The sequence below is a fragment of the Echiichthys vipera genome, assembly GCF_963691815.1.
Source record: "Echiichthys vipera genome assembly, chromosome: 18".
In the NCBI taxonomy this organism is placed as follows: Eukaryota; Metazoa; Chordata; class Actinopteri; order Perciformes; family Trachinidae; genus Echiichthys; species Echiichthys vipera.
This window is the reverse complement of record NC_139843.1, coordinates 3,662,047-3,687,333: the sequence shown is the minus strand read 5'-3', so window position 1 is coordinate 3,687,333 and position 25,287 is coordinate 3,662,047. Positions and strand designations below refer to the sequence as shown.

The following is a 25,287-nucleotide window of genomic DNA, read 5'->3' as shown; positions in this document are numbered from 1 at the left end:
ATAACAGACCCGGGAACATAGGACCCTTTCTGTGAAGAGTGGGGAACATCAGACGTTCCCTGTCCACATACAAAGCAGGGGACATAGGTAGAGCTAAGAGCTAAAGGCTACTGTCAGCATGTTAGAATGCAGATGTTTAGCAGGTATAATGTACACTGTGTTCATGTGTGTTAGCAAGCTAACATTTGCTAATTAGCAGTAAACACAAAGTACAGCTGCTGAGGCTGATGGGAATTTCTTTAGTTTTTTAGTCCTAAAAACCCAGAAATGAGTTATTTTTGCACTTTCTGTTCCTTTGTCTCCAGGTGGATGAGTTTTCAGTTGGATGCCCGCAGGCTCAAGGCCACACATGTGATAGTTGTTGAGATATTTCAGTCTGGATCAAAGCGGTGAAGCCACAACATCCGCGTGTCTAAATGTAATAATCAGGTTCTTTACCTTTGTTGACCTTTTGTCCAAAACGTTAAACTGTAGTGAGGCAGCTGCTCCGTCTGACTTGTCCTGTCAAGCGGTCAGAACATAACCAAGTGTGACTTTGAGCTTTTCTTGCCTTTGCTTCTTTCTTATAACACTGATATATGAAGTCACTCACCAAAGTCCATGCGGATGTTCAGCGGTGAGTTGAACATCTGCAGGTGTTGTTGTGGAGTCTGGAGATCGTCTCGAGCTAAAAGCTTCTCGAGAACCTCCTGTGGGACGATCAGCTCCGGAGTTTCGTCCAGCACTGACCCTGGAACAGCCTTTAAAGTACATTCAGAGAAAATCTTATTCATAATCTTCCTTTATATTAGGAGAGGAATATTATAAATCAGTACCTAAAGAGACTTAACCTTCTTAGAGACTTCAAGGTGTTCTCCCAGCTTCTGCAGCGCAGACAGGACCGTGCAGACCAGAGTCTCCGTCTCTTCCTCTTCATCAAGTCCCTTAGCTCCGGAGTCCGCGGTCCCCTGATCCGCGTCCAGCACCTTCAGTGAACAACGTCAAACTCTCAGTGAAACATGCAGATTAAAATTCAGGAGGGAAAACCTGAATAAAAGAGTGGAGAAAGCTAAAGATTACACGCTGACCTTGTAGCTCCACTGTTGGAACAGCCGGCTTTCAGGGTTATGTTCCATGAACACAACTTTAGGAGCTTCCAGTAAGCTGCTAAAAAGAGATGTGACAATAATAATTTACAATAATATACATTTTATTACAGTAACAGACTTGATTTAAGGGATTTTTTAGATGTTTCTCTGTTCTACAGTGACCTCATGAGGATGTTTATGTAGTTACACATAAACTCGTCTTATAATGTTGTTTAATTCATCTGTTTCTATCGTTGTCAAAGAGAGAACAAAGCAATAGATAATTATAAATATATATCTTATTTTAAGTTGGCAGGTTGTTAATATTACAACTAAATTAGTTTTTATGATCTTGATGTTTTATGTTTTATTTTTCCTATAAAAGACTTCGCTATAGCACAGAACTTTAAAATTAAACGTGCCATACTAATAGTTTGTTATATTATTATTATTATTATTATTATTACAATATTAAATACATTTGAAATGATTGAAATTATTATTAACTAAAATTATTACTATTATTATTATATTAAAAACATGTAAAATTATTGAACTTATTATTATTAAATACATTTGAAATGATTGATAGTATTATTATTAACTAAAATTATTACTCTTATCATTATTTTATTAAATACATGTTAAATTATATTAATTATTATTATTATTACTGTTATTATCACTGTATCTGTGTGCAAGGCTCAGACCAAAAAGAGGCAAAATTCAGAAATTTAGAATAGTAATAATAGAAAAAGCTCATTAGTCATTTAAAGGCTAATTATTGTGAGTGCAGATTGATTCAGACCCTGAGCACTTTATACAATAAACTTTATAAGTTGTTATTATAATCACGTGAGATTGATTCCCATGTTGCAAACATCTCTTAAACTTACAAGCTCTTGCTGAGAAGCCAAACACACAGACATTTATTTTAAATTCTGGTGGAAATAAAACAAAAAAATGGACAAAAAAACATGTCGGGCTGTATTTTGGGGAAATTTGTATAAAGTGTTGCTGATGGTGCCGTCAGTTTGAACATTTAACTGAGTGAAGCAAGGAAATAAAGACTATATTTGACACTTTTTGTGATAAATACGATTAGTTTTCTGGATGTTAAGCGGTTTTGAACAGTACAATATGCACTTTATAATCATGTGTAGGTGAAGAACGCATCATTACCTGTCTGGCTGTTGTTGCAGGTCTTTAAGGTCTTTCAGAACAGAAACCAAAACCTCTCTGGACGACTGGAGGAGAGAGAAAAAGAGAAAACTGTGAGTAACTAAGTGCACTCTCACACTGTCCATCCGTACCGTGCCCGAGCACATTTCACGGCTAAAGTCTAGTTCCTTTGACCAGTGTGAGTGCAACCGTACCGCATCTAGACGCGGTACGGTTGCACTCAGACTGCCTTTTGTAAAGCACGTTTGCACGTGTACGAGCACGAGCGTGCGCACGTGTACGAGCACAAGGCCTACAGCGGTTCTGAGGTAATTTCCTGTGCACCTGTTGGGACATAGAAAAAAGAAAAACAGTGTCAAGACGCACAAAAACTCTGAGGTCTACGGAAAGATCTGGAAACAAAGCCACGCATCGCCATGACGTCATGAATGCGTGTGACGTGTTACGGCGTGATGACGTATAGGCAGCACGTAAATTATAAATTATAAATGTGAGTACAAACGAACTGGAGGGGGGGACAAGGACCCTAAAGCACGGGGCACGGGACGGAGGCACAGTGGGAGTGCACCCTAAGTGCACAATCTCACATCACACATGTAGACAGTAACACTTACCTCAATGACATGCAGCAGGCAGCGTGGATAAATCAACAGTAGCCCCGTTATATTGTCCCATATGTACTGTTTGCTTAGCTCAAAGTTGAGTTTTTCATGATGAGCTGCGTGGAAACAAACAACAGAACAGTTTGTTGAGGAGAAACGGAGTAGCCTAACAACATGAACACATAGTTTCAACCTTTCAAAAGGCTTTTATTGTGGGATTCTTGTCAAAGGATTCTCTGAGCAGCAACGGCACAAAGCTCTTACGCAATGACACGCTGCAGACTCGTTCACATAAAGAGGAGTTACGGCTATAAACACACTGAAACAGACTTTCACTGCTCTGATGGCAACTGAGGCACATTTTTGTCAATTGAAGAGCTGGAGAGTTTCTGCATGGTTAGAAAATTGTCTACACTTTTAAATTTACCATCACCATCACCCATTTAAGTGTTAAAGTCATATCTTTAGGCCTTAAAGTTGTATCCTAAGGTACTAAAGTCGAATCTTCAGGTGTTAAAAGTCGTATCTTTAGACATTAAAGTCGTATCTTTAGGCCTTAAAGTTGTATCTTTAGGCGTTAAAGTCTAATCTTTAGGCGTTTAAGTCTAATCTTTAGGAATTAAAGTCGTATCTTTAGGTGTTAAAGTCGTTTCTTTAGATGTTAAAGTCATTTTTTAGGCGTTTAAGTCGTTTCTTTAGATGTTAAAGTCGTATCTTTAGGCGTTAAAGTCGTATCTTTAAGTGTTAAAGTCATTTCTTTAGGTGTTAAAATCATATCTTTAGGTGTTAAAATCATATCTTTAGGTGTTAAAGTCGTATCTTTAAGTGTTAAAGTCGTATCTTTAGACATTACAGTCGTATCTTTAGGCGTTAAAGTCGTTTCTTTAGGTGTTAAAGTCGTATCCTAAGGCATTAAAGTCGTATCTTTAGATGTTAAAGTTGCATCTTTAGGTGTTAAAGTCGTATCTTTAGGCGTTAAAGTCGTTCCTTTGGTTGTTAAAGTTGTATCTTTAGACGTTAAAGTTGCATCTTTAGGTGTTAAAGTCGTATCTTTAGGCGTTAAAGTCATTCCTTTGGTTGTTAAAGTCGTATCTTTAGACGTTAAAGTCGTATCTTTAGGTGTTAAAGTCGCATCTTTAGGCGTTAAAGTCGTATCTTTAGGCGTTAAAATCATATCTTTAGGTGTTAAATTTGTACCTTTAGGTGTTAAAGTTGTATCTTTAGGCGTTAAAGTCAAATCTGTAGGTGTTAAAGTCAAATCTGTAGGTGTTACAGTCGTATCTGTAGGTGTTAAAGTGGTATCTTTAAGTGTTAAAATCATATCTTTAAGCGTTAAATTTGTATCTTTAGGTGTTAAAGTCGTATCTTTAGACGTTAAAGTCGTATCTTTAGGAGTTAAAGTATCTTTAGGTGTTAAAGTCGCATCTTTAGGTGTTAAAGTCGTATCTTTAGGCGTTAAAGTTGCATCATTTCCCCTGAAGGAAAACTGGATTAAATTAGTTTAGGGTGATAAGTTCATTGATTAGAAAGAAAGGGATCCTGTCAGTGGAATATCGATGCCTTATTATGAAGCACTGGAGCTATTGTGCTCTCGCTCTTTGTGGCTCTAAAGGTAATTGCTGGCTGACCTCCAAGTTCTGTCCTGTCAGCAAGATCGTGGGGGAGCCGAGCGATCACTATGAGCCGCTGTAGCGCGATCTTCTGCGGAGGAGACGGTGAGGAAAAGCGTTAGAAAACCTGCAGAGTGACATATGATACACACGCATGCAGGATCATACATGCACAAAGGGAGGGTAAGGCTATATTTTAATATATAATTAACTTTTTCACATATTTATGGCAGTTATTTATCCTAGATTTTTAGAATTTAGTTGTAAAACAATCAATATTTTTCCTTAACAACTCTGTCAATTCCTCTTTTTCTTATCTCTTATTGAATACAAACCACATCATCTTCCAGATCCGTCCTCTGTGCCATAAACTGGTGAAATAAACTGGTCCCAGTGTCACCCTCTTTCTTTTCCTCTGCTTTCATTTCCTCCATCTTACTTCCTCTATGTCCTATTCAAGCAGTGAGCGAGTGAAGCCTCAGCGAGCCTGTGCCCTCAGTGTTTATCAAAAGCTTATATCCTAGAAACCTATTGTGTCCCCAGAGCTTTAAAACGAAGCCTGCTGATGCAATTACAGATATACGTGGTAAACACGAGCCAACCCCAGGCCAGGACGGACTTTTATTTCAGGTAATGAAATCCAGTGTGAGGGTGGCAGAGTCTGTCTTTCTGCTTGTCGGTCTCTTCCCATCATAAGAGAGTCGACGTGTGGTAATGAGGCTGGATAATAATACATTTCTCATTTGGTTTAGTTTGAAAAAAATCAAAAAATCAATTTCAGTGGCATTAGGTGTTTGGTCTAAAAATCAAAATGGTGAATAGATGATAAGTAAACGATTATTTACTTGTTTTTGGGTCTATAAAATGTCGGAAAAGTATGAAAAAAAAGTGAAGCTGTGTTTCCCAAAGTCCGAGATGACGTCCTAAAATGTCTTGTTTTTGTCAACAACTCAAAGATCTTCAGTTTTCTGTCACAGAGGAGGAAAGAAACCAGAAACTATTCACCTTTATGAAGCTGGAATCAGAGAATTAGGCATCTTTTTCATTAAAAAAATATTCAAACTAGTGAATCAATAGTCAGAATAATTGGTAATTAATTTAATACTCGACAATTAATCTATTATTCGATTGCAGTTCGTCCTCAGACTGTCTCCTTGTATAAGATTATCACTCAGAGAAGGCATTTTCTATTAAAAATAATTAAAAATTATAAATTTAGCAAGGATCTGACATTAAAATATGATATATTATTATAATAGTGAGGAAGTCTCTACTGTAAGTGAAATACTGTTTTAAAGTCGTATCTTTGGGTGTCAAAGTTGTATCTTTAGGTGTTAAAGTCGTATCTTTAAGTGTTAAAGTCGTTTCTTTAGGTGATAAAGTCGTTTCTTTAGGCGATAAAGTCGTTTCTTTAGGTGTTAAAGTTGTATCTTTAGGCGTTAAAGTTGTATCTTTAGGCGTTAAAGTCGTTTCTTCAGGTGTTAAAGATAAATAATAAATAATAATAATCATAATAAACCATTGTCAACAAGTGAAAGTTTAAACATTTGTAGGATTGAAAACGAGTTGTATATTTTAAGGCTGAAAGGTCTATGGGGTCAAAGAAATAACATTTAAAACAGTATTGTATGTATATGAATGCGTAATAAGTTAGCTATGAGTTGACACTGGATGATAGTCATTGTGTGTTTGAGTATTTTTGGGTTAAATTTGACCCTTTAACACAATAAAGGTTTAAAAAAACATAACTGAACTCGTGAATTCAATGTATTATATTAAATATCAAATATATTTAAGGAAAGTTATGTTTAATGAAAGATGAATTCAATTTGGTGAATGTTTTAGGGCTTATTTTTAGTTTCCCTTTCACTTGTGGCGCAGACAGCCGTTAGCCGTTACTAAGGCTCCGTTACCATGGTTACTCCAGTGGCAGCTAGCGTGTTAGCTTAGCTAGCGACGCCGCGGAAAAGGCTCGAGCACAAACCTCTCTCGTTTCCCCGTGAAACAGGTCGAACATGGAGTCTGAGTACCCGTCCTCATCGTCTGAGTCTCTGTTTCCCAAAGAATAACTTCGCATTTTCTGTGAAAAAGACGAAGACAAGACGCAAACTTTACTCAACCGTTAAACTCTTTAACTGTCTGCGGTTACCATGGCAACAGGTGGTGTCGAGGCCATTTGACGTCACTGGCTTCGACTCAAAGGTACTGCTGAGAGATGTCAACACAAAGTCACATTAATAAAAATACAACACACACTCTTTTAATGCTTTTTGTATTTAAATAAAAAACTTTATTGTGAAGTTTAAAATCTGATAAAAACTGCAAACAAAGACTTTACAATTTAAAACAGATTTTGAATGTTCTAACCTTTAATTTAAATGTAATATATATTAATTTAAATCATATATATATAGTATTTAATATATGTAATATTAGATTGGTTATTTGTATAATTTACACTTTATACACTTTAATTTATTTCCTGACTTGTAGCTGGTTTACTGTCAAAAGAACAATACAAAATAATATAATAGTAATCATAATAATAATAATAATAATAATAATGATAATACGAATACAAATAATTCAGTTAACTGGAATAATCATGATACTGGTCTGAAGGCTGTATGTGGCAGTTTAATTGTAAACAATAAAATCTATGTACAACACAATTTATAAACAGGGGAAGCTAACTTAAAATAAATAAATAAACTGATTCATATGTAAAGTGTCTTGAGATAACTTTTGTTATGATTTGGCACTGTGAATAAAATCTAATTTTATTTAATTTAATCTAATTGAATTTCCATCAGTAAAAGTAGATGTAGCTTTTTTTCTTTTACCGGCAGAAAATCTTGTTTTTATTGCTTTTTGTGTTTTTGTTACGTGTTCATAATAAATAAAATAAATATAAATGTTAAAGCAGTTGCAGTCCATAATTAGATAATTAATTTATCATTAACCAAGTCATTATGCGTTGTTATGAGCAGTTTTTGTGCAGCAGTGACTGAAAGTCTATTTGTGCAAATAAAGTTATAAAAAAAACCTACCTGGTGTAATTTTTTAATTTTAATGTTGTACTAAATAAATAAAGTTTGTGATCTTATTTTACTCTTTTCTTTCATATTGTCTTCAGATCATATTCATTATTATGACTTCCTGAAAGTTTGTATTTTAATATTGTATTAAATAAATACATTTGTTTTAAATTATTATTAATAATTATTAATTAATTAATTAATTAATTATTATTATTGTTTTTTTATTTATAACCTTTTTCTTATTTTACTCTTCTTTTTCTTGTTGTCCTCAGGACAAATGCATTATTGTGAAGTTTTTTTCCCTGTAAGTATGATTAAATATTGTATTAAATAAATATATATATTTTTAAATATATGTATAAATAAATACATTTGTTTAAAATGTGTTTTTTAATTTATTATTTTATTCTTATTGTTCTTGTTTTTTACCTGTAAGTATGATTTTAATATTGTCTTAAATAAATACATTCGTTTAAACAATTATATATCATTATTTATAACCATTTTGTTTTTTTTACTCTTCTCTTTTCTTTTGTTTTTTCACGTATGTTTGTATTTTAATATTGTATATATATATATATATATATATTAAATAATTTTGTTTAAAAAAATAATTTTATTAGCTTTTTCAATTATTTTAGTCTTATCTTTTCTTGTTGTTTTATCCTGTCAGTTTAATTTAAATATTGTTTTAAATATATAAAGTTTGTTTGTAGCCTTAAAGAAAAAAAAGAGTCGCGCAGCAGTGACGCTCATGAACGCGACGCAGTCAGGAATTCCACCCTAAAAACTGAATCCTTTCTCTTTGGTATTTAACGACTTTTAACCGTGAAAATGAACATTTATTCCCTCCCAGATACAAATAAGAGTGTAACAGCTGCATATTTAAATATTTACTAAACCCAGAGCCTCGTACATAATAGAATATAAAGTGTATTTTTAGGGTGTACTCCGCTTTAAAGCGCAGGCAGCAGAGAGACGCTGCTCACACCAGGAGGCTCCATGGGCTGAAAGCACCGAGGCTCAGGTACTGAAGCTTTCACATTTACTGCGTTAATGTTTGTTTTTAACCTGTTTAATCTAAAGCACCAGGACCAGCGTGTCCCCGGGGTCCAGCTGCTCGTCCCTGCTGCTGTGTGTGGTCATTATTGAGTCACTGTGATATTCACAGTAAAACACTATTCTGCTTTTTAACCATTTAATTTAAACATGTCAGAGCACAGGAGCAACAGAGATGCTAATGTTCCTCATGCATCACAGGGCTGGGTTTATATAATGTATTTTTATTATTTCATACTTAATTTAAGTCTATTATCCTTCATTTTAATGTGTTTTTATTATTTCTTACTGAAGTTAAATCTCTTATGCCTCATTTTAATGTATTTTTATTATTCCTTACTGAACTTAAATCCTCATTTTTAATGATTTTTTATTATTTCTGACTAAACTTAAATCTATTATGCTTCATTTTAATGTATTTTTTTATTATTTCTTACTGAAGTTAAATCTCTTATGCCTCATTTTTTAATATATTTTTTATTATTTTTCTAAACTTAAATTGTCTTATGCTTCATTTCTAATGATTTTTTTTTCTGACTAAACTTTTTAATACATTCTGTGTTATTTCTTAGTAAACTTAAATCTATTATGCTTCTTTTTATTATTTTTTATTCTTTCTTACCACTTTTAAATCTCTTATGCTTAATTTTTTAATATTTTCATTATTTTTCTGAATTTAAATCTGTTATGCTTCATTTTGAATATATTTATATTATTTCTTACTAAAGTTAAATCTATTATGCTTCATTTAAATTATTTTTTATGATTTTCTAAACTTAAATCTCTTATGGGATGTCAAACCACTTGTGCAACATTAAGAATAATATTATATATATTGTGTATATAAAACTGTATCATGTCACCTGGATTACCTGAAGATCCTTTCTCAACAGGGTCATTTCTCCTTTTCACTCAAATATAAAAATATAAAGCTTTATTTATAGGTCGTCTTGTGAAACATAATCAGGAGTTTACGCCTATATTTTACCCTCCTTTCAAATAATTGAATGCATTTATTGTATTATATAAATGAATATTGACCATTTTTCATGAAGGAAAACAGTTTTTTTTTCTGCCCGTTTATTAAAAACGGACGCTCAAAACGTAAAAACTGTGAAAACATTTGAGTTTAAATCTGAATTATTCAGAGATTTTTGTAGGTCAGCGTTACAGTGAGAGAGCAGCCCTGCTCTCTTTGTGGTTACTCACACTGACTTAACATCGTGTTTAATTATCTTTTGTAAAATAAAAACATCCTTTTTAATGTGTTGCTATAGAAACCAGCATTATTTACTGTCACAGTCTTTATCTGCAGCTTTTAATTCCCATTTATTGTGTTTTTTGGAGATGATTTATACTTTTAAATGCATTTTTTTTTAGTTTACATGTTTAAATGTGCTATATATTTTCATTTCTTTAGTTTTTTTGTGTCCTGCACACTAAAGTTCCCAACCTTCATGGGTTTATAAGACACCATCAAACCTCCATTAACTTTTCAAATGGTTCAATGTAAAGAATTAAAGCAACTTTTTGCGTCCGATGTTGGGTAGATGCATCCAGCTCAGACAGAACTGGTCTTATTTAATAATCTGATGCAATAAGTTGCCTTAAGTTTTATTAAAGTAGAGCAGGAAGGATGTTTTTATCAGTGAAGCTGATTGAAAATGAGTGTGATGCTCTTTTGATGGTTAAAACCACTGTTTTGTTCGTCCTTTCTCACTTAAATAAGTGCTCTGTGAACACAAACGTGTCCTTTTCTGTCTCGCTGTGTTCACTCTTGTTTTCTTGACTCTTTCCTCTCCAGATTTGTTCGTCATGGAAACGGATATGATCCCGAAGTTCTCCTCGAAAGACGAGGAAATCGACTTCTGGAAGAGTCTCTCCCTCAAGTACAAGGACGGGTACGTGACCTGGACCACTGTGCTGAATATCTGTGACTGTGATTTAAAAAGGGTTACATCTGCTCCTTTCATGGGATTTATCAACCGTAAGGAAAGTTTATCCTTTTACGCTTGAACTGTAGGAATAAGTGGTTATTTATAACCAACAATGTCCGTTAGCTGCAAACTGAAGCAACTGGGCGGGACACAAGAGAAGCCAGGGGTCCGGGGCTGAGCGTCAAACACTTACAGTGTTAAATCATCATCGTTTTTTATCGTGTAACAACTTTTAACGGAGAAATCAGGGAGAGTCGCTAACAGGTGGACATGGCTAACAGTGATTAGCTCGGGGCAGCACGGTGAAGACATTCAAAGGTCTTTTTTAACCACTAATGCTGCTGAAAATAACAGCAAACCTCTGCAGTAGCATGAGAAGAGTCCCTACACACAACAAAGCACCAATGGGCTCCTTCCTTTGGGATTGACTTTGGTAATCCACTGTAATGGACTTTACTATGAGAGGAGCTGGTACAGGGGCCAGTAGGTAAGTCTTTAAAACACTCTTTTAATAAACTCTGGCTTCACTAACTACGCTGATGGTGCTTTGTTGTGTGTGTAGGGACTCTTCTCATGCTGCTGCAGAGGTTTGCTGTTATTTTCAGCAGCATTAGTGGTTAAAAAAGACCTTTGAATGCCGTCACCGTGCTGCCCCGAGCTAATCACTGTTAGCCACGTCCGGCTGTTAGCGACTCACCTGGATTTCTCCGTTAAAAGTTGTTGCATAATAAAAACGATGATGATTTTACGGCGCAATTACACTTCAACCATCATTTGAGATTTTAGCAAATGTGGACGTAAAGCTTCTTCCTCCTCCTTCTTCCTCTTCCACCGTCTTCTTCTTCTTCTTCCACCTTCCTCTTCTTCTTCTTCTTCCTCCATCTTCTTCTTCTTCTTCCTCCACCTTCTTCTTTCCTCTTTCTTCTTCCACCTTCCTCTTCTTCCTCCATCTTCTTCTTCTTCTTCCTCCATCTTTTTCTTCTTCTTCCTCCACCTTCTTCTTTCCTCTTTCTTCTTCCTCCTTCTTCTTCCTCTTCCACCTTCTTCTTCTTCCTCCATTTCCTCCTTCTTCCTCCACTTCCTCCACTTCCTCCTTCTTCTTCTTCTTCCACCGTCTTCTTCTTCTTCCACCGTCTTCTTCTTCTTCCACCGTCTTCTTCTTCTTCCACCGTCTTCTTCTTCTTCCACCTTCCTCTTTCCTCTTTCTTCTTCCTCTTCCACTTCTTCTTTCTTCTTCCTCCACCTTCTTCCTTCTTCTCCTTCACCTTCTTCTTCTTCTTCTTCCTCCACCTTCTTCTTCTCCTTCTTCTTCATCTCCTCCTCCTCCTCCCACTTGTTCTTCTTTGCGTCTATAAGTCACGTTCTAGCAGCCCTTCAAAATAAAAGTCCTCTGCTAGCTTCATGTTTTTGTTGTCTCCCCTTGGTTCTGCACCTGTGTTCCTCCTGCAGTTTATTTTATTGTGTAACAGCATCAGAAAACATCACTCATTGTCTTTGTCCTCAGTTTAAAGAAGTATGTAGACGTACGCAGCTCTGTAGCAACACTTTGTCTCTTCCTGTTTGGTGACCTCCGCCCCGTCCAACGCCTCAGGGACGAACTGGAGCCACGTTTGAATCCCAGACTGTGCCGTTGAGTTGAGCGATGTTTGATCTTGTCTTTGGGACACTTTTGTTTCACATGTGGGACGGGACGAGCAGCGAAAGCTCCGGGGGAAACCTCTCCTTTATTTCCCAAAGCGAGCGCTCATGTTTCACATCCAACACATAAAAGACTCTTTGTCCTCGCGTCTCTTTGAATGGGTTCATGTAACAACTGCAGCAGCTGTTTTTTGCTGTTACTCAACACGTTAATGATGTAAAAGGCTTTTATAATGCGCTGCTCCCGAGACGACGCTCCATTAGGAACTGATTGAGATCTCAACGCGCTGTTCTGAAGGAAACTGAGCGCTTATGTAAGAGTCAGGAGACAATGAGCTTCACTTGGACTTTTGTTGGTGCAGCTCAAAGTCACTTCCTGTATCTGTGTCACATGATTCTCCGCTGCCTCGCCTCTTTAGGAGACTTTAGCAGAAGGTCCTGAGTTAATTTACTTAGGACGTTTCCCTTCATCCCATGATCACTGAAGCAAAGACGCATATCTCCAGAAGATTCTGACTCTAAAATGTCATTTTTTTACAGACAAATCAGTTGAAAATTCACTTTATCCGAGACCTGTTTCCGTCTCAGAAACAAAGTCTCACGAAATCTCAGATAAATACGTTTTGTACTGCTGAATCCCGCTGTTAGCTGTGTAATTATCTAGTGTGGGCAAAAGACATTACAAATAAATTATGCACGTTTGACTTTTCATCCGTCCTCATGACACTTTCGGATGAGACCAGGCTCGCTTAGGAGACATGAAGTGTGTATCTCTTTAGTTATCTATCTTTAGTTTTGGAGAATCACTGGAACAAAACCGGTATCGAGTGATTACTTGCTGTATTTTCATGCTGAAACAGACCATGGGGTCCGTTTTTCGCCGGACTTACACTTAAGAAATGGTTCTCACTGATGTCAATCAAAGGCCAAGAGTGGTTAGCCATAGCAACCTGGCAACTGTTTGGGCCGACTGTGGCTCAGTGGAAGAGGGACCCGGGGACAGGGGAGGCGGGGACCCACATGTCAAAGTGTCCTTGGACAAGACACTGAACCCCGAATCGCTCCTCATGCTGCGCATGGGTGTGTAAATGTGGTGTGAATGGTTACATTAGATGGTCTGTAGATGTCCACTGCCATCACTGTGAATGTCTGTGTGAACGGGTGAATGTGACAAACACTGTGAAAGCGCCTTGAGTTGTCAGAAGACTAGAAAGGCGCTTTATAAGTCCATTTACCATTTGTTCCTGTCAGCGCCTGTGAGTTAAAGCCTTGTGCGTTTATTAACCATGTGACTGGGGAGAAAAGTCACCAAATTTTGCATTTTTTTTTTTGTCAAATAAGCAGAAATAAGCATTTTCCTCTCATGATATGTCCGTCTGTTGTTCTGATACTGAACTATCAATAAAGAGCGATGCACGTGAAGACCTGCAGAGATGTTTTACACTCGTTTGTGTTTAATTTAGACTGTTATTCCTAAAAGTGAGCCGCTCTGCTGTGGTGTTAAGATGAAAGTAAAGTCTGACGAGCAGGAAGATCTGATATAAAGTCAAAGTCTGTCTTTGTTGAATAAGTAAAGTCTAATTTCTAAATAAAGTAGAAGCTGTCAAAGCGTAAAAGCTGAGTGTTTTGGTTGAACAGAAGCGTTTGTTGATGGATTTTTCTGGCTTTGTGCCGCCTCCTGCACTTCCACTCAGGATGGTTTCCATTTTTAGACGTGTGTCCGTGTGTGTTCGTGTGTGTCTGTCTCTGTGTGTATATGCGTGTGCGTGCGTGCGTGTGCGTGCCTGTCTGTGTCTGTCCCTGTCCGTGTGTGTGTCTGTGTGTGTTGATCCGTGGCCACAGACAGTTATGTAACCTGCGCTCTGTGGTAAACCTGTTCCCGTGTCCTGTGAGTTTGTCCTGTAAATTAAATATCAGAGATCAGCTGAGAGCTCCGAAATTATGTCAGTTTTTGTTTGTTATTGTTTATAAAAATGTCTCGAATTCAAACATGAACTTCTGCAAAATGTGACGCGTAGATTCAGATCCAAACACGTCAAAACCTGCAAAGATTCACTGAGTAATTCTCAGCTGCTCCATTAATAACCGGTTAATTTTTAAAGCAAAAAAAAGTAAAAAATCTCTGATTTCAGCTTCTTAAATGTGAATATTTTCTGATTTCTTTGCTCCTCTGTGACCGTAGACTAAATATCTTTGAGTTGTGGACAAAATAAGACATTTAAGGACGTCATGTTGGACTTTAGGAAACACTTATGCACGTTTTAAAGACCGAACTGATCGATGAATCTAGAAAACAATCACCATCACGTCAAAACACCCGCTCACCCAACACTTAATGACTCAAAAAGTGTAAATGCTGCCTTTTTAATTTTATATGTTTGTTATTTTTCTTCTTTCATCTTCATGTTGCAGCTTTTATCAAACACTCTTTATGTCTCTGTGTTGTTATTTTGGGTCAGAGCTCCAGAGGCCACATGTGCTGAAATCAGGTTAAGCGCTGATGAATGCAGCCTCCGGCCGTGCGCGGAGCCCTCGTTCTATCTCCGGTTGTGGTGTTTAATGGCTCTTCCCGTCTCAGTCTCCAGGAGGCGCGGGAGGAGCTGCTGGAGTTCCAGGAGGGGAGCAGGGAGCTGGAGGCCGAGCTGGAGGCCCAGCTGGGGCAGGCCGAGCATCGCATGAAGGACCTGCAGTCTGAGAACCACAGACTGAAGAACGAGCTGGAGGCGCTCAAGGTAAATGCACCAGGAGGAAGATCAGGACTTTAGGGAATCTGCTAACACGAGAAAATATCAGTTTTGTGCACATTTAGGGTGCACTCCCACTGTCCGTGCGTCCCGCGCCCCGTGCTTTAGGGTCCTTGTCCCCCCCTCCAGGCCCGTTTGTACTCACACTACCTGGGCCTCGGAGAATGCTTCTTGCTGCCTATACGTCATCACGCCGTAACACGTCACACGCATTGATGACGTCATGGCGATGCGTGGCTTTGTTTCCAGATCTTTCCGTAGACCTCGGAGTTTTTGTGCGTCTTGTCGACTGTTTTTGAATCTTTTCATCGACCAAATCTGCAGTAAACACTCCACCTCCGCATCACACCAACGTGAACCTTTCACCGCCATTGTTTTAAATGTCCGCGCATGGTCCCTCCTTCTTTTCTCTACGTCCCAACAGGCGCACAGGAAATGACCTCAGAACCGCCGTAGGCCTTGTACACGTGCGCACGCTCGTGCTCGTTCATGTGCAAATGTGCTTTATAAAAGTCCACCTCTCCCAACCATACCGCTCCTAGGCGTGGTACGGTTGCACTCACACTGGTCAAACAAACTAGACTTTACCCGTGAAATGTCCTGGGGCACGGCATGGATGGACAGTGTGAATGCGCCCTAAGACTTTTCGTTATTGATCCTTTGGGATGAACTCCCGCAAGAAATTGAGTTTCCAGCAGCTTAAAAAAACACAAAGGAGGTATAAAAAAATAATACAGTATAAGAGTCTCTGACAGAACAGGTTCGCCTGCAGTTACGTCTTACCGCCACAGAGGCTGCTAGAAACAACGCATCTCCATTTTACAGATTCTAACGCTAACAACAACCATTTGAAAAGTCTCCGTAGAGGAGGACATTGAGCTCGGGAACATGGACATGCTCCCATTTAGATTGAGTTGGAAAAACCTGATCATGCTAACTGAAGCTAAAGGCCCAATTTGTTTTAATTTTCTTTATTTCAGGTACATTTTTTGACATGTATTTTACAATATTCTCAGTTTCCATCGTTATAAAACAGCATTTTGATGCAGTACCAGGTCAGAAATGTTCCATCCTTTACTTTCCAATCTTATATTATCATAAACACATGAACGCCTCGCTGTACTGTAAGCTGGCGTATGCGTATGTCTCCGTATTTACCCTTCAAATTAATATTTGATGGCTTTTTTCTCATGTACGTGTCCTTGAGTGGCGTCTCTGGGGACGTAGAGTCACGCTGTAGCTGCTGCTGCTGCTGCTCCCCTGGATGCACTCGGCACTTATCTGTGTTTCTCTCTCGTGCACCTGCAGCTTTGTCTTTGTGGTCAAACGTCGGAGGTCACGGGGAAGATCAAACGCCAGAATGAAGTTGTGTCTGTGCGTCCATGTGTCGTCTTAATGTTCCCGTCACCGCAGGAAGATGCTGATGTGCGTCTCTTTATGTCAGGGGCATCAGACTCAGGCAAACAGTAGTTTTCTGAAATATCGTTGTGGTTTCTGTTGTAATTTCTAAAATGCAACTGTGTTTTTTAAATGTCTGCATTTTTAAAATGTTGTAAAAACGCGTTTTCCGAAATGTGGTTTTCTAAAATTAGGTTTTCAAAGATTATTCATAAAAAGGCATCAAAAAAAACAACCAGTCACTTCGAGATGAAGGAACAGGAAGTGCAAAATTGCTGATTCATCTCCAGGTTGGACTCCCTCCTGCGCTCTACGGGTGAACGCACGTGATGAAAGCAAAAAACCAAACAGGAACCTTTGTGCGGAAACTACCGGACAGGACCAACAGTGTTGTTTTAATGAAACCAAGCAGAGAATCCACTTCCTGTGTGGAACCCGTCAGACACTTTAGCACAAACGTCTCGTTCCTGCAGGAAACACGGACACATAAAAACGCAACATTTAAAAAAAAATAACATTTCAAACACAACATTTTAGAAATATTAATTATTAAATAAGAAAACTAAAATGTCTTATTAATATAACAACATTTTGGACACATTTTAATAAAAAACATTTCAGCAAAAAACAATAATTTACAAAATAAAACAAAAAAGAAAAAATCTTTAAAACAACATTTTGAAACAATAGTTAAAGACACTTTTCAGAAAACAGACGTTTTAAATAAGAAAACAACATTTTAGAAATAACGACATTTAGAAAACACAACATTTTAAGACGTTTTAAAAAACACATTTCAGCAAAAACAACAATTTACCAAATAAATCAACAAATAAGTAAAGGCAACATTTAAGAAAACATTTACATTATAAAGAATGAACCATTTGAAAACACTATTTTAAGACACACTTCATGAAATAAGTGAATCCCTGTGATGAGAGAATATTTTAAAAACTATTTAAAAGATTTATTTTATCAAAAACGCGACATTTTAAGACTCGTTTCAGAAAAATGAATCAACAAATAAGAAAACGATGTTTAAGAAAACATTAAATTTTAGAAAAAACAGACGTTTTAAAAGAGCAACATTTAGAAAACACAACATTTTAAGACAGATTTCATAAAATAAACCATAAAAAAAGAAATTATTTGTTGTTTGTGAGTTTAGGATGAGAGGCGTCTCCGCTCCTCCTCAGGTCACATGTTTGTTTGTGTTGTTTGTGTTTTGGCCTCGAGGCTGAAACACAAACGTCCCTCTCAGCCTGCAGCGTCTCTCCTGCTCCGTGTTTCCTGTGATGAGCTGCGTGAGAGTCAGGCGCCACGGTAACCGCAGATGTAGGTCAGACAGGCAGACGGCGCCCGACGCTGCTCATGGAGCCGCTGCTCATGGAGCCGCTGGTGTCGGAGCGGGTGGAGAACTAGGTCACTCTGGAAACATGTGGGTGGAGAGGGATTCAATGAGCCCACGTGATCAAACACATCATCACTGTGCTGTGTCTCCTCCTCTTCCTCCTTTTCCTCTTTCTCCTCCTCCTCTTCCTCTTCCTCTTCCTCCTCCTCCTGCTCCTCTTCCTCTTCCTGCTCCTCCTCCTCTTCATCTTCTTCCTCCTCCTCCTCCTCCTGCTCCTCTTCCCCCCTACTCCTCCTCCTCCTTTTCTTCCTCCTTCTCTTCCTCCTGCTCCTCTTTCTCCTTTTCATCTTCCTCCTCCTCCTTTTCTTCCTCTTCATCTTCCTCCTCTTCATCTTCCTCCTCTTCATCTTCCTTCTCCTCCTTTTCTTCCTCTTCATCTTCCTCCTCTTCATCTTCTTCCTCTTCATCTTCCTCCTCCTCCTTCTCTTACCCCTGCTCCTCCTCTTCTTCCTCCTCTTCCTCCTGCTCCTCCTTGTCCTCCTCCTTCTGCTCCTCCTCTTCACCCTCCTCTTCCTCCTCCTCCTCCTCCTCCTCTTCCTCAGGAGCGCTTCGAGCAGCAGTACGCTCAGAGCTATAAGCAGATCTCGGCGCTGGAGGACGACCTCGGGCGAACGCGCAGCATCAAGGAGCAGCTGCACAAATACGTCCGGGAGCTCGAACAGTCCAACGACGACCTGGAGAGAGCCAAGAGGTCCGAGCCCCGCCAAAATAAAACATCATCATAATAATAATCTTTTTAGGGTCATTGGTCAGAGTTTGAGCATCACAGTGTTTGATAAAAGCTCATTTAATTCAGATTAATTCGTAGTGGTTTTGCATCTATTTTTAGTCATTTTGCATCTTTTTGTGGTGGTTTTGCATCTATTTTTAGTCATTTTGCATCTTTTTGTGGTGGTTTTGCATCTATTTTTAGTCATTTTGCATCTTTTTGTGGTGGTTTTGCATCTATTTTTAGTCATTTTGCATCTTTTTGTGGTGGCTTTGCATCTATTTTTAGTCAGTTTGCATCTTTTTGTGGTGGTTTTGCATCTATTTTTAGTCATTTTGCATCTTTTTGTGGTGGTTTTGCATCTATTTTTAGTCATTTAGCATCTTTTTGTGGTGTTTTTGCATCTATTTTTAGTCAGTTTGCATCTTTTTGTGGTGGTTTTGCATCTATTTTTAGTCATTTAGCATCTTTTTGTGGTGGTTTTGCATCTATTTTTAGTCAGTTTGCATCTTTTTGTGGCTGTTTTGCAACTATTTTTAGTCATGAGGATTGTGAATAAAATAAAAATCAAGCTTTATTACTTTATTACTTAGCAGAAGGGGAAATGTGTGGTTGTTTTTAATAGTGTCATAAATGCTGCAGACATTGATCCCCTGCTCGTGCTTGAATAATAATTGATAAGAAGACAGAAGGATATTGAATGACTGATTTAAGCGTCTCTCCTCAGGGCGACCATCTCGTCTCTGGAGAACTTCGAGCTGCGTCTGAACCAGGCCATCGAGAGGAACGCTTTCCTGGAGAGCGAGCTGGACGAGAAGGAGTCTCTTCTGGTCTCCGTGCAAAGACTAAAGGATGAAGCCAGAGGTGATTATCGACGGCGTTTTCACTAACGAGCCGCGCGCTCCCACAGAGCCGTAGGTGTTTCTTTAGCTGATCTCTGAGGCGTTCATGGACGTCTTTGGAATTGTTCTGCATCTTTTTGTGGTGGTTTTGCATCTATTTTTAGTCATTTTGCATCTTTTTGTGGTGGTTTGCATCTATTTTTAGTCATTTTGCATCTTTTTGTGGTGGTTTTGCATCTATTTTTAGTCATTTTGTATCTTTTTGTGGTGGTTTTGCATCTATTTTTAGTCATTTAGCATCTTTTTGTGGTGTTTTTGCATCTATTTTTAGTCTTCTTGCATCTCTGTTATTTATTTACTCGTTAATGTTGTTGTAGACCTGCGGCAGGAGCTGGCGGTACGAGAGAGGCAGTCAGATGTGACGAGGATGTCTGCTCCAAGTTCGCCCACACAGGACAGTGAGAAGATGGACACTGCGGTTCAGGCCTCCCTCTCTCTCCCCTCGACCCCACTGAGCAAAGGTCTGGACAACGCCTTCGCCAACACAACAGGTAGCTGCAGCCGGAGAGCGCTTTGAATTTCCTCTCTCACGCACAGACGGAGGAAATCTGAGCAGGTCTCCATTCTGCTGCTTTCTTATTCTTTCATATCATTGTAGTGCGTCCTCTTAGTCACATCCCTGTTTTTATTATTATGATCATCAGTTATTTACGTTAACTCTGTGGTTGCGGTTCACTATTCTGAGCCAACGGGCCCCTGGGCACAGACAAGAGTCCACTTGTAGTCCGTTTATAGTATTTTTTTTCTCTTTGTGGTCATTTTACATTCATTTTTAGTGGTTTTGTATTTTTTTTTTTTATTGTTTTGCATCTATTTTTATCCATTTTGCATCTATTTTTAGTCATTTTGCATCTATTTTTAGTCATTTTGCATCTTTTTGTGACGTTTTGAATCTATTTTTTGATATTTTATGTTTCTCTGTCGTCGTTTTGTTTCTCTCTGTGGCCGTTTTACATCTATTTTTGATTATTTTGTGTGTCTTCGTTGCCTTTTTTTGTCTCTTTGCGGTTGTTTCATGCCTGTTTTCACTCTTTTAGCATCTCTTCATGGTCGTTTTGAATCTCTTTATTCATTACTTGTCTCTTTGTGGTCGTTTTGTGTATGTTTGTGGTCATTTAGCATCCCATGAGTCAGGGCCCCTGACTTTATGGGTAGGGTTAGAATTATTCCATCCATGTCTCTACTCAGTTATTTAGTGTCTCATGATTAAAAAGGAAACACTTCTGATGCTCTCAGATGGGATAAATATTCATTCAGTCATTGTCTGACAGGAACACAAGTGAATGGAAAGTATTTGATGATGTTCTTTGTTCTTCCCTCTCTCCTGGAGCTCTACCAAACGCTTTCAGCAACAACTCCCCGTTGACTCCTTCTGCCAGAATATCCGCCCTCAACATCGTCAGTGATTTACTCCGTAAAGTCGGGGTGAGTCCCTTCTTCTTCTTCTCTTTCCCTCCTGTTTTCAGGTTTATTGAATTGTCTTTGTTGTCATTGAACCAGTACAACGAAAGATACTGTACAATCCCTTAAAGTGCAGAAATAATTTAACATTAAAAGCATCAAAAAGAAAATACTCAACCTTTAAAAGACACATTTAAAACGACAAGCGCACACACACACACACACACACACACACACACACACACACACACACACAGTAGCAGTTTAAGGAGACAAAACAAAGAACCGTAGATTGCAGAGACTCTGAGCAAAGATCATCATGCACCATCATAGGTAAAGGTATTTGCGGTGTTAAACTGTTCTTACGTCTGTTCGTCCGAGCATTCAGAGCCCTGACAGACGTCTCTTCCACTTCATCACAGCGACGTAGAAAAGTCCCCGTCTTTAATCATCTTTTGTCTTTCATGTCTCCACCACACAGGCTCTGGAGTCGAAGCTCGCCGCGTGCAGGAACTTCTCAAAGGACCAGAAAGCGCGGAAGGCGTACGCCCTCGACAACGGCAACGCGCTCAACGCAAACACCGCCAACTACTCGCAGTCGCTCCACACGTCGTATTTTGACAAAGCGTGAGTGAAACAAGTGTCAGCCGTGTTTTTACAGAAGGCATCGCCGCGTTATGATCAGTATTTATGATTCATCGCTGCTTCACATGGTTTTTCTTCCCCAGCAGGACAGAGAGGGTCACGTTCCCTGCGTTGATTCTGGGTAACAGCAGCTCCTCCCGTTGAGTGTCGGGGCGCGTTGGTGCATGCTGACGTTAACGAGCCTTTCTCCCGTTTAGAGGTTTTAGAAATAACCATGAGTGTGGGGTAGACGGCGTCCCGGGTCCCTAACTGATCAGGGTGGTGGTTTAATGTGGTGGTGTGTGGCTTTTTAACTCTCCGCTGACCTGATTCATCTCTTTCCTACTAACGTGAGTCGAGTTTTTAGGTTTAAATCGAAACATTTATAATAAAAACACAGTTCACATTCAGTTAAAAGGAGTTTAAATGGGATAAATGCACATTATCACTTATATTTACACCTTTTTTTATTATTATATGTAAGAATAAAAACACTTTCCAGGAGATTTAAGTTATAATTTCTCCGTTCTTGAATATAAAAATATAAAAAATAAACCTATAAATTGAGAAATTAAAGTTTTTAATCTTAAATTTATGACTTAAAATCTTAATTTTTTGTAAATGTTAATGTTAATTTTGTAATTTTCTAATTTAAAATTATTTTAAAAATGTAATCGTAATTTCGATTTAATTTTATTATATTAATATGTAATAAATATGTGATTTTGTAAGTTTTTTATCTTAAATGTACGATTTAAAATGATTTTATGTTTGTGAATTTCATCTCAGAATATTCCAAAAATATATAATAAATTTGTGATTTTGTAAGTTTTTATCTTAAATTTATGACTTAAAATTGCAGAAAATATTTTTAAACTTATATCTAAAATTTGTGAATTTAATCTGAATATTAGAAAAAAATTATTTGAAAAAATGGGATTTTTATAATCTCTGAGAATATTCAAGTTTTTATCGTACATCGCACACTTAAATTATTTAAAAAAAAACAATAAAAGAAAAAAATCTAGTTAAAAAACAAACAAAAAAATGTTTGAAAAAACAATTAAAAACAATAAAAATAAAATAAAAAAGTGTTAAACAATTAAAGAAAAATAATTAACAAAACAAACAAACAATCATAATTAAAAAAACATTTAAAAACAAAAAAACCCACTCTACTTTCTGATCTTAGAGAATATTAAAGTTTATAATTGTTATTTTTATGGCTCTGATTCGACGTCCTAACTGTTCCTGTCAGAAACGAGCTTCCTAACGTAACGGCTTCTTTCATTATCGCTGCTTTAACTTCACTTTCAGTCCCGTTGTTCGACCCTAACCCCGTACGCTGCGTCAGTGCGTCTGTAACGGGTCCACTTCTGTTGTGTCTCTGCAGCCGGACGGTGAACGGACTGACGCCTGGGACGCTGACGGCCATCACTGTCCCTCCCGCCGCCTCCTCCCCGGGGTTAATGCCCCTCGCCGTGTGACAGAAGGCCTCAGATCCAAACTGTAAAGCTTTATTGATGTCCTGTGTCCTCGTCTGTCTCTGTTAGCGTTCATGTGTTACTGTTTCTGCTGTTTGCTCACTGACTTCTGCACAGATCTGCTCTCTAAAGACACATTAACTCAACATTTCTGACAGATTTCTGTGCAACTACCTAAAAAAAGGGAAATATTATGCAATTTTAAATGACTTAAAGTGGAATTCTGGCGTAAAATCATCCCAATGGTCTTTTTCTGCACTTGACTCGCTAACAGCCGGACGTGGCTAACAGTGATTAGCTCGGGGCAGTACGGTGAAGGCATTCAAACGTCTTTTTTAACCACTAATGCTGCTGAAAATAACAGCAAACCTCTGCAGCAGCATGAGAAGAGTCCCTACACACACAACAAAGCAGCAACAGCGTGGTTAGCGGTGGTGTAGTGGAGGATATGTGCAGGTTTATGGAGTATACGCCTCTTATTGTGGCAGATCACAGTTTACCCACCTTATAAATGTCAATAGTTGTGCTGGACGTTATTATTTTTGCATGACACAGTAATTAAAAAAATGTAAGTTTACCCTCTCCCTTCATGGTTACGTACTCATCTACCTGCAGCACCTCACCAACAGCGTAGTTAGTGAAGCCAGAGTTTATAAAAGAGTGTTTTAAAGACTTACCTACTGGCCCCTGTACCAGCTCCTCTCATAGTAAAGTCCATTACAGTGGAAGGAGCCCATTGCTGCTTTGTTGTGTGTGTAGGGACTCTTCTCATGCTGCTGCAGAGGTTTGCTGTTATTTTCAGCAGCATTAGTGGTTAAAAAAAGACCTTTGAATGCCTTCACCGTACTGCCCCGAGCTAATCACTGTTGGCCACGTCCGGCTGTTAGCGACTCTCCTGGATTTCTACGTTAACAGTTGTTAAACTTTGAAGTGTTTCTTACTGTCAGTAGCAGTGACCTGGGTGTGTGATGCACCTGTGTCATGGCTGGTGTTTTGCTCAGGACCCGAGGAAGTGCTGTGCCGAGTGTGAAGTTGTTTAAATAAGCCGTCATCCCGATCCCGACAGTAAAGCTTTGGAGTTTTCTGACTGGTTCAAGCTTCGAAGGGCGCCCTCCCACTGTGCCTCCGTCCCGTGTCCCGTGCTTTAGGGTCCTTGTCCCCCCCTCCAGGCCCGTTTGTACTCACACTACCTGGGCCTCGGAGAATGCTTCTTGCTGCCTATACGTCATCACGCCGTAACACGTCACACGCATTGATGACGTCATGGCGATGCGTGGCTTTGTTTCCAAATCTTTCCGTAGTCCTCTGAGTTTTTGTGCGTCTTGTCGACTGTTTTTGAATCTTTTCATCGACCAAATCTGCAGTAAACACTCCACCTCCGCATCACACCAACGTGAACCTTTCACCGCCATTGTTTTAAATGTCCGCGCATGGTCCCTCCTTCTTTTTTCTACGTCCCAACAGGCGCACAGGAAATGACCTCAGAACCGCCGTGGGCCTCGTGCTCGTACACGTGCGCACGCTCGTGCTCGTACATGTTCAAACGTGCTTTACTAAAGCCCACCTCTTTCAGACGGGCCGTGGCCGGCAAGCGTGCCGCTCCTAGACGCGGTACGGTTGCACTCACACTGGTCAAAGGAACCAGACTTTACCTGTAAAACGTGCTCGGGCACGGTACGGATGGACAGTGTGAGTGCGCCCTAAGAGATGTAAAAGCAAAACTCTTTCACGATGATAAATGTAACGTCTTTGGATGTTATTCAGACAAAACAACGTCAATGTGAAGAGGTCACCTTGAGCTGTGGACTCCTGGATTTCTCTGTTAATCGTTGTTACACTATAAAAATGATGTTTTTTAAGATGAGTTCAGGTGCAGAAAAAGAGCATGGGATGATTTTTACACCGGATTTACACTTAAATCAGCTTTTTTTCACAACTTCAACGAGCAATAACTTCACTCTAAGTTCAGTTAAGTGCACTGGAAAACCCTCCGTCAGTCGTTGATGATGCTTTTAAAATGTCTCGCAGATTTAACCCCTCCTCTCTCTCTCTCTCTCTCTCCCTCCCTCCCTCCCTCCCTCCCTCCCTGTGTCTCTCGTGAGCCTGTTCTTCCTGCAGAAGTGGAACCTCTTTGTCACATGATGTGCACAGTGTTGGTCATATTGATCGTTATTTAAAGGCGTCGTCGTGTTCAGGTTCTTGTAGTCGCCGTGTTTTAATCCCCATGTCTGTTCTTTTGCACGATGAGCGACTGAAGCTCTTTGACTCTGTGTGAACTCACTTTTTAGTCTTTTTCATTCCAGTGCAATAACTTCTGTTTGTTTCAGTCTGTGGGTTTAATTTATTTCAGGTTTCTTTTACGGCACGTCTGAATAAAAAGGTGGAATAATACTTAACGTCTGTTTGAAATGTTGTGATGTTTGTATTGACTCACTGGCAGCAGCAGCAGCAGCAGCAGCAGCAGCAGCAGCAGCAGCA

General features: G+C 38.8%; 2 protein-coding genes across 3 annotated transcripts; one reads left to right on the top strand and one right to left on the bottom strand.

Moving 5' to 3' along the window:
• Positions 1-584: 584 nt before the first annotated feature.
• tex47 (testis expressed 47) lies at positions 585-4,886 on the bottom strand (the record flags this gene model as incomplete). The annotated part of the gene is made up of 7 exons (XM_083933461.1): positions 585-740; positions 831-947; positions 1,062-1,146; positions 2,250-2,314; positions 2,864-2,967; positions 4,480-4,552; positions 4,797-4,886. 7 exons carry the CDS (start codon positions 4,884-4,886, stop codon positions 585-587), a joined length of 690 nt encoding a protein of 229 aa, XP_083789587.1.
• A 3,616-nt stretch (positions 4,887-8,502) lies between these two features.
• Positions 8,503-24,106, top strand: ndel1a (nudE neurodevelopment protein 1-like 1a). Of its 2 annotated transcripts, XM_083933119.1 has the most exons (10): positions 8,503-8,529; positions 10,366-10,462; positions 14,715-14,868; positions 18,232-18,380; positions 19,126-19,262; positions 19,618-19,791; positions 20,631-20,725; positions 21,183-21,328; positions 21,433-21,467; positions 22,719-24,106. In XM_083933119.1, the coding sequence occupies exons 2-10, from the start codon at positions 10,377-10,379 to the stop codon at positions 22,727-22,729; spliced, it is 987 nt and encodes a 328-aa protein (XP_083789245.1). In that variant the 5' UTR covers positions 8,503-8,529; positions 10,366-10,376; the 3' UTR covers positions 22,730-24,106. The 2 variants fall into 2 exon arrangements, with proteins under 2 accessions (XP_083789245.1, XP_083789244.1); XM_083933118.1 differs by lacking the exon at positions 21,433-21,467.
• Positions 24,107-25,287: the final 1,181 nt, after the last annotated feature.

Coding starts and splice junctions, on each gene's coding strand:
- ndel1a (XM_083933118.1), top strand. CDS start 10,377: ATGGAAACGGATATGATCCCGAAGTTCTCCTCGAAAGACGAGGAAATC. Junction 18,381..19,125: donor GACCTGGAGAGAGCCAAGAG/GTCCGAGCCCCG, acceptor GTCTCTCCTCAG/GGCGACCATCTCGTCTCTGG. Junction 19,792..20,630: donor CGCCTTCGCCAACACAACAG/GTAGCTGCAGCC, acceptor TCTCTCCTGGAG/CTCTACCAAACGCTTTCAGC.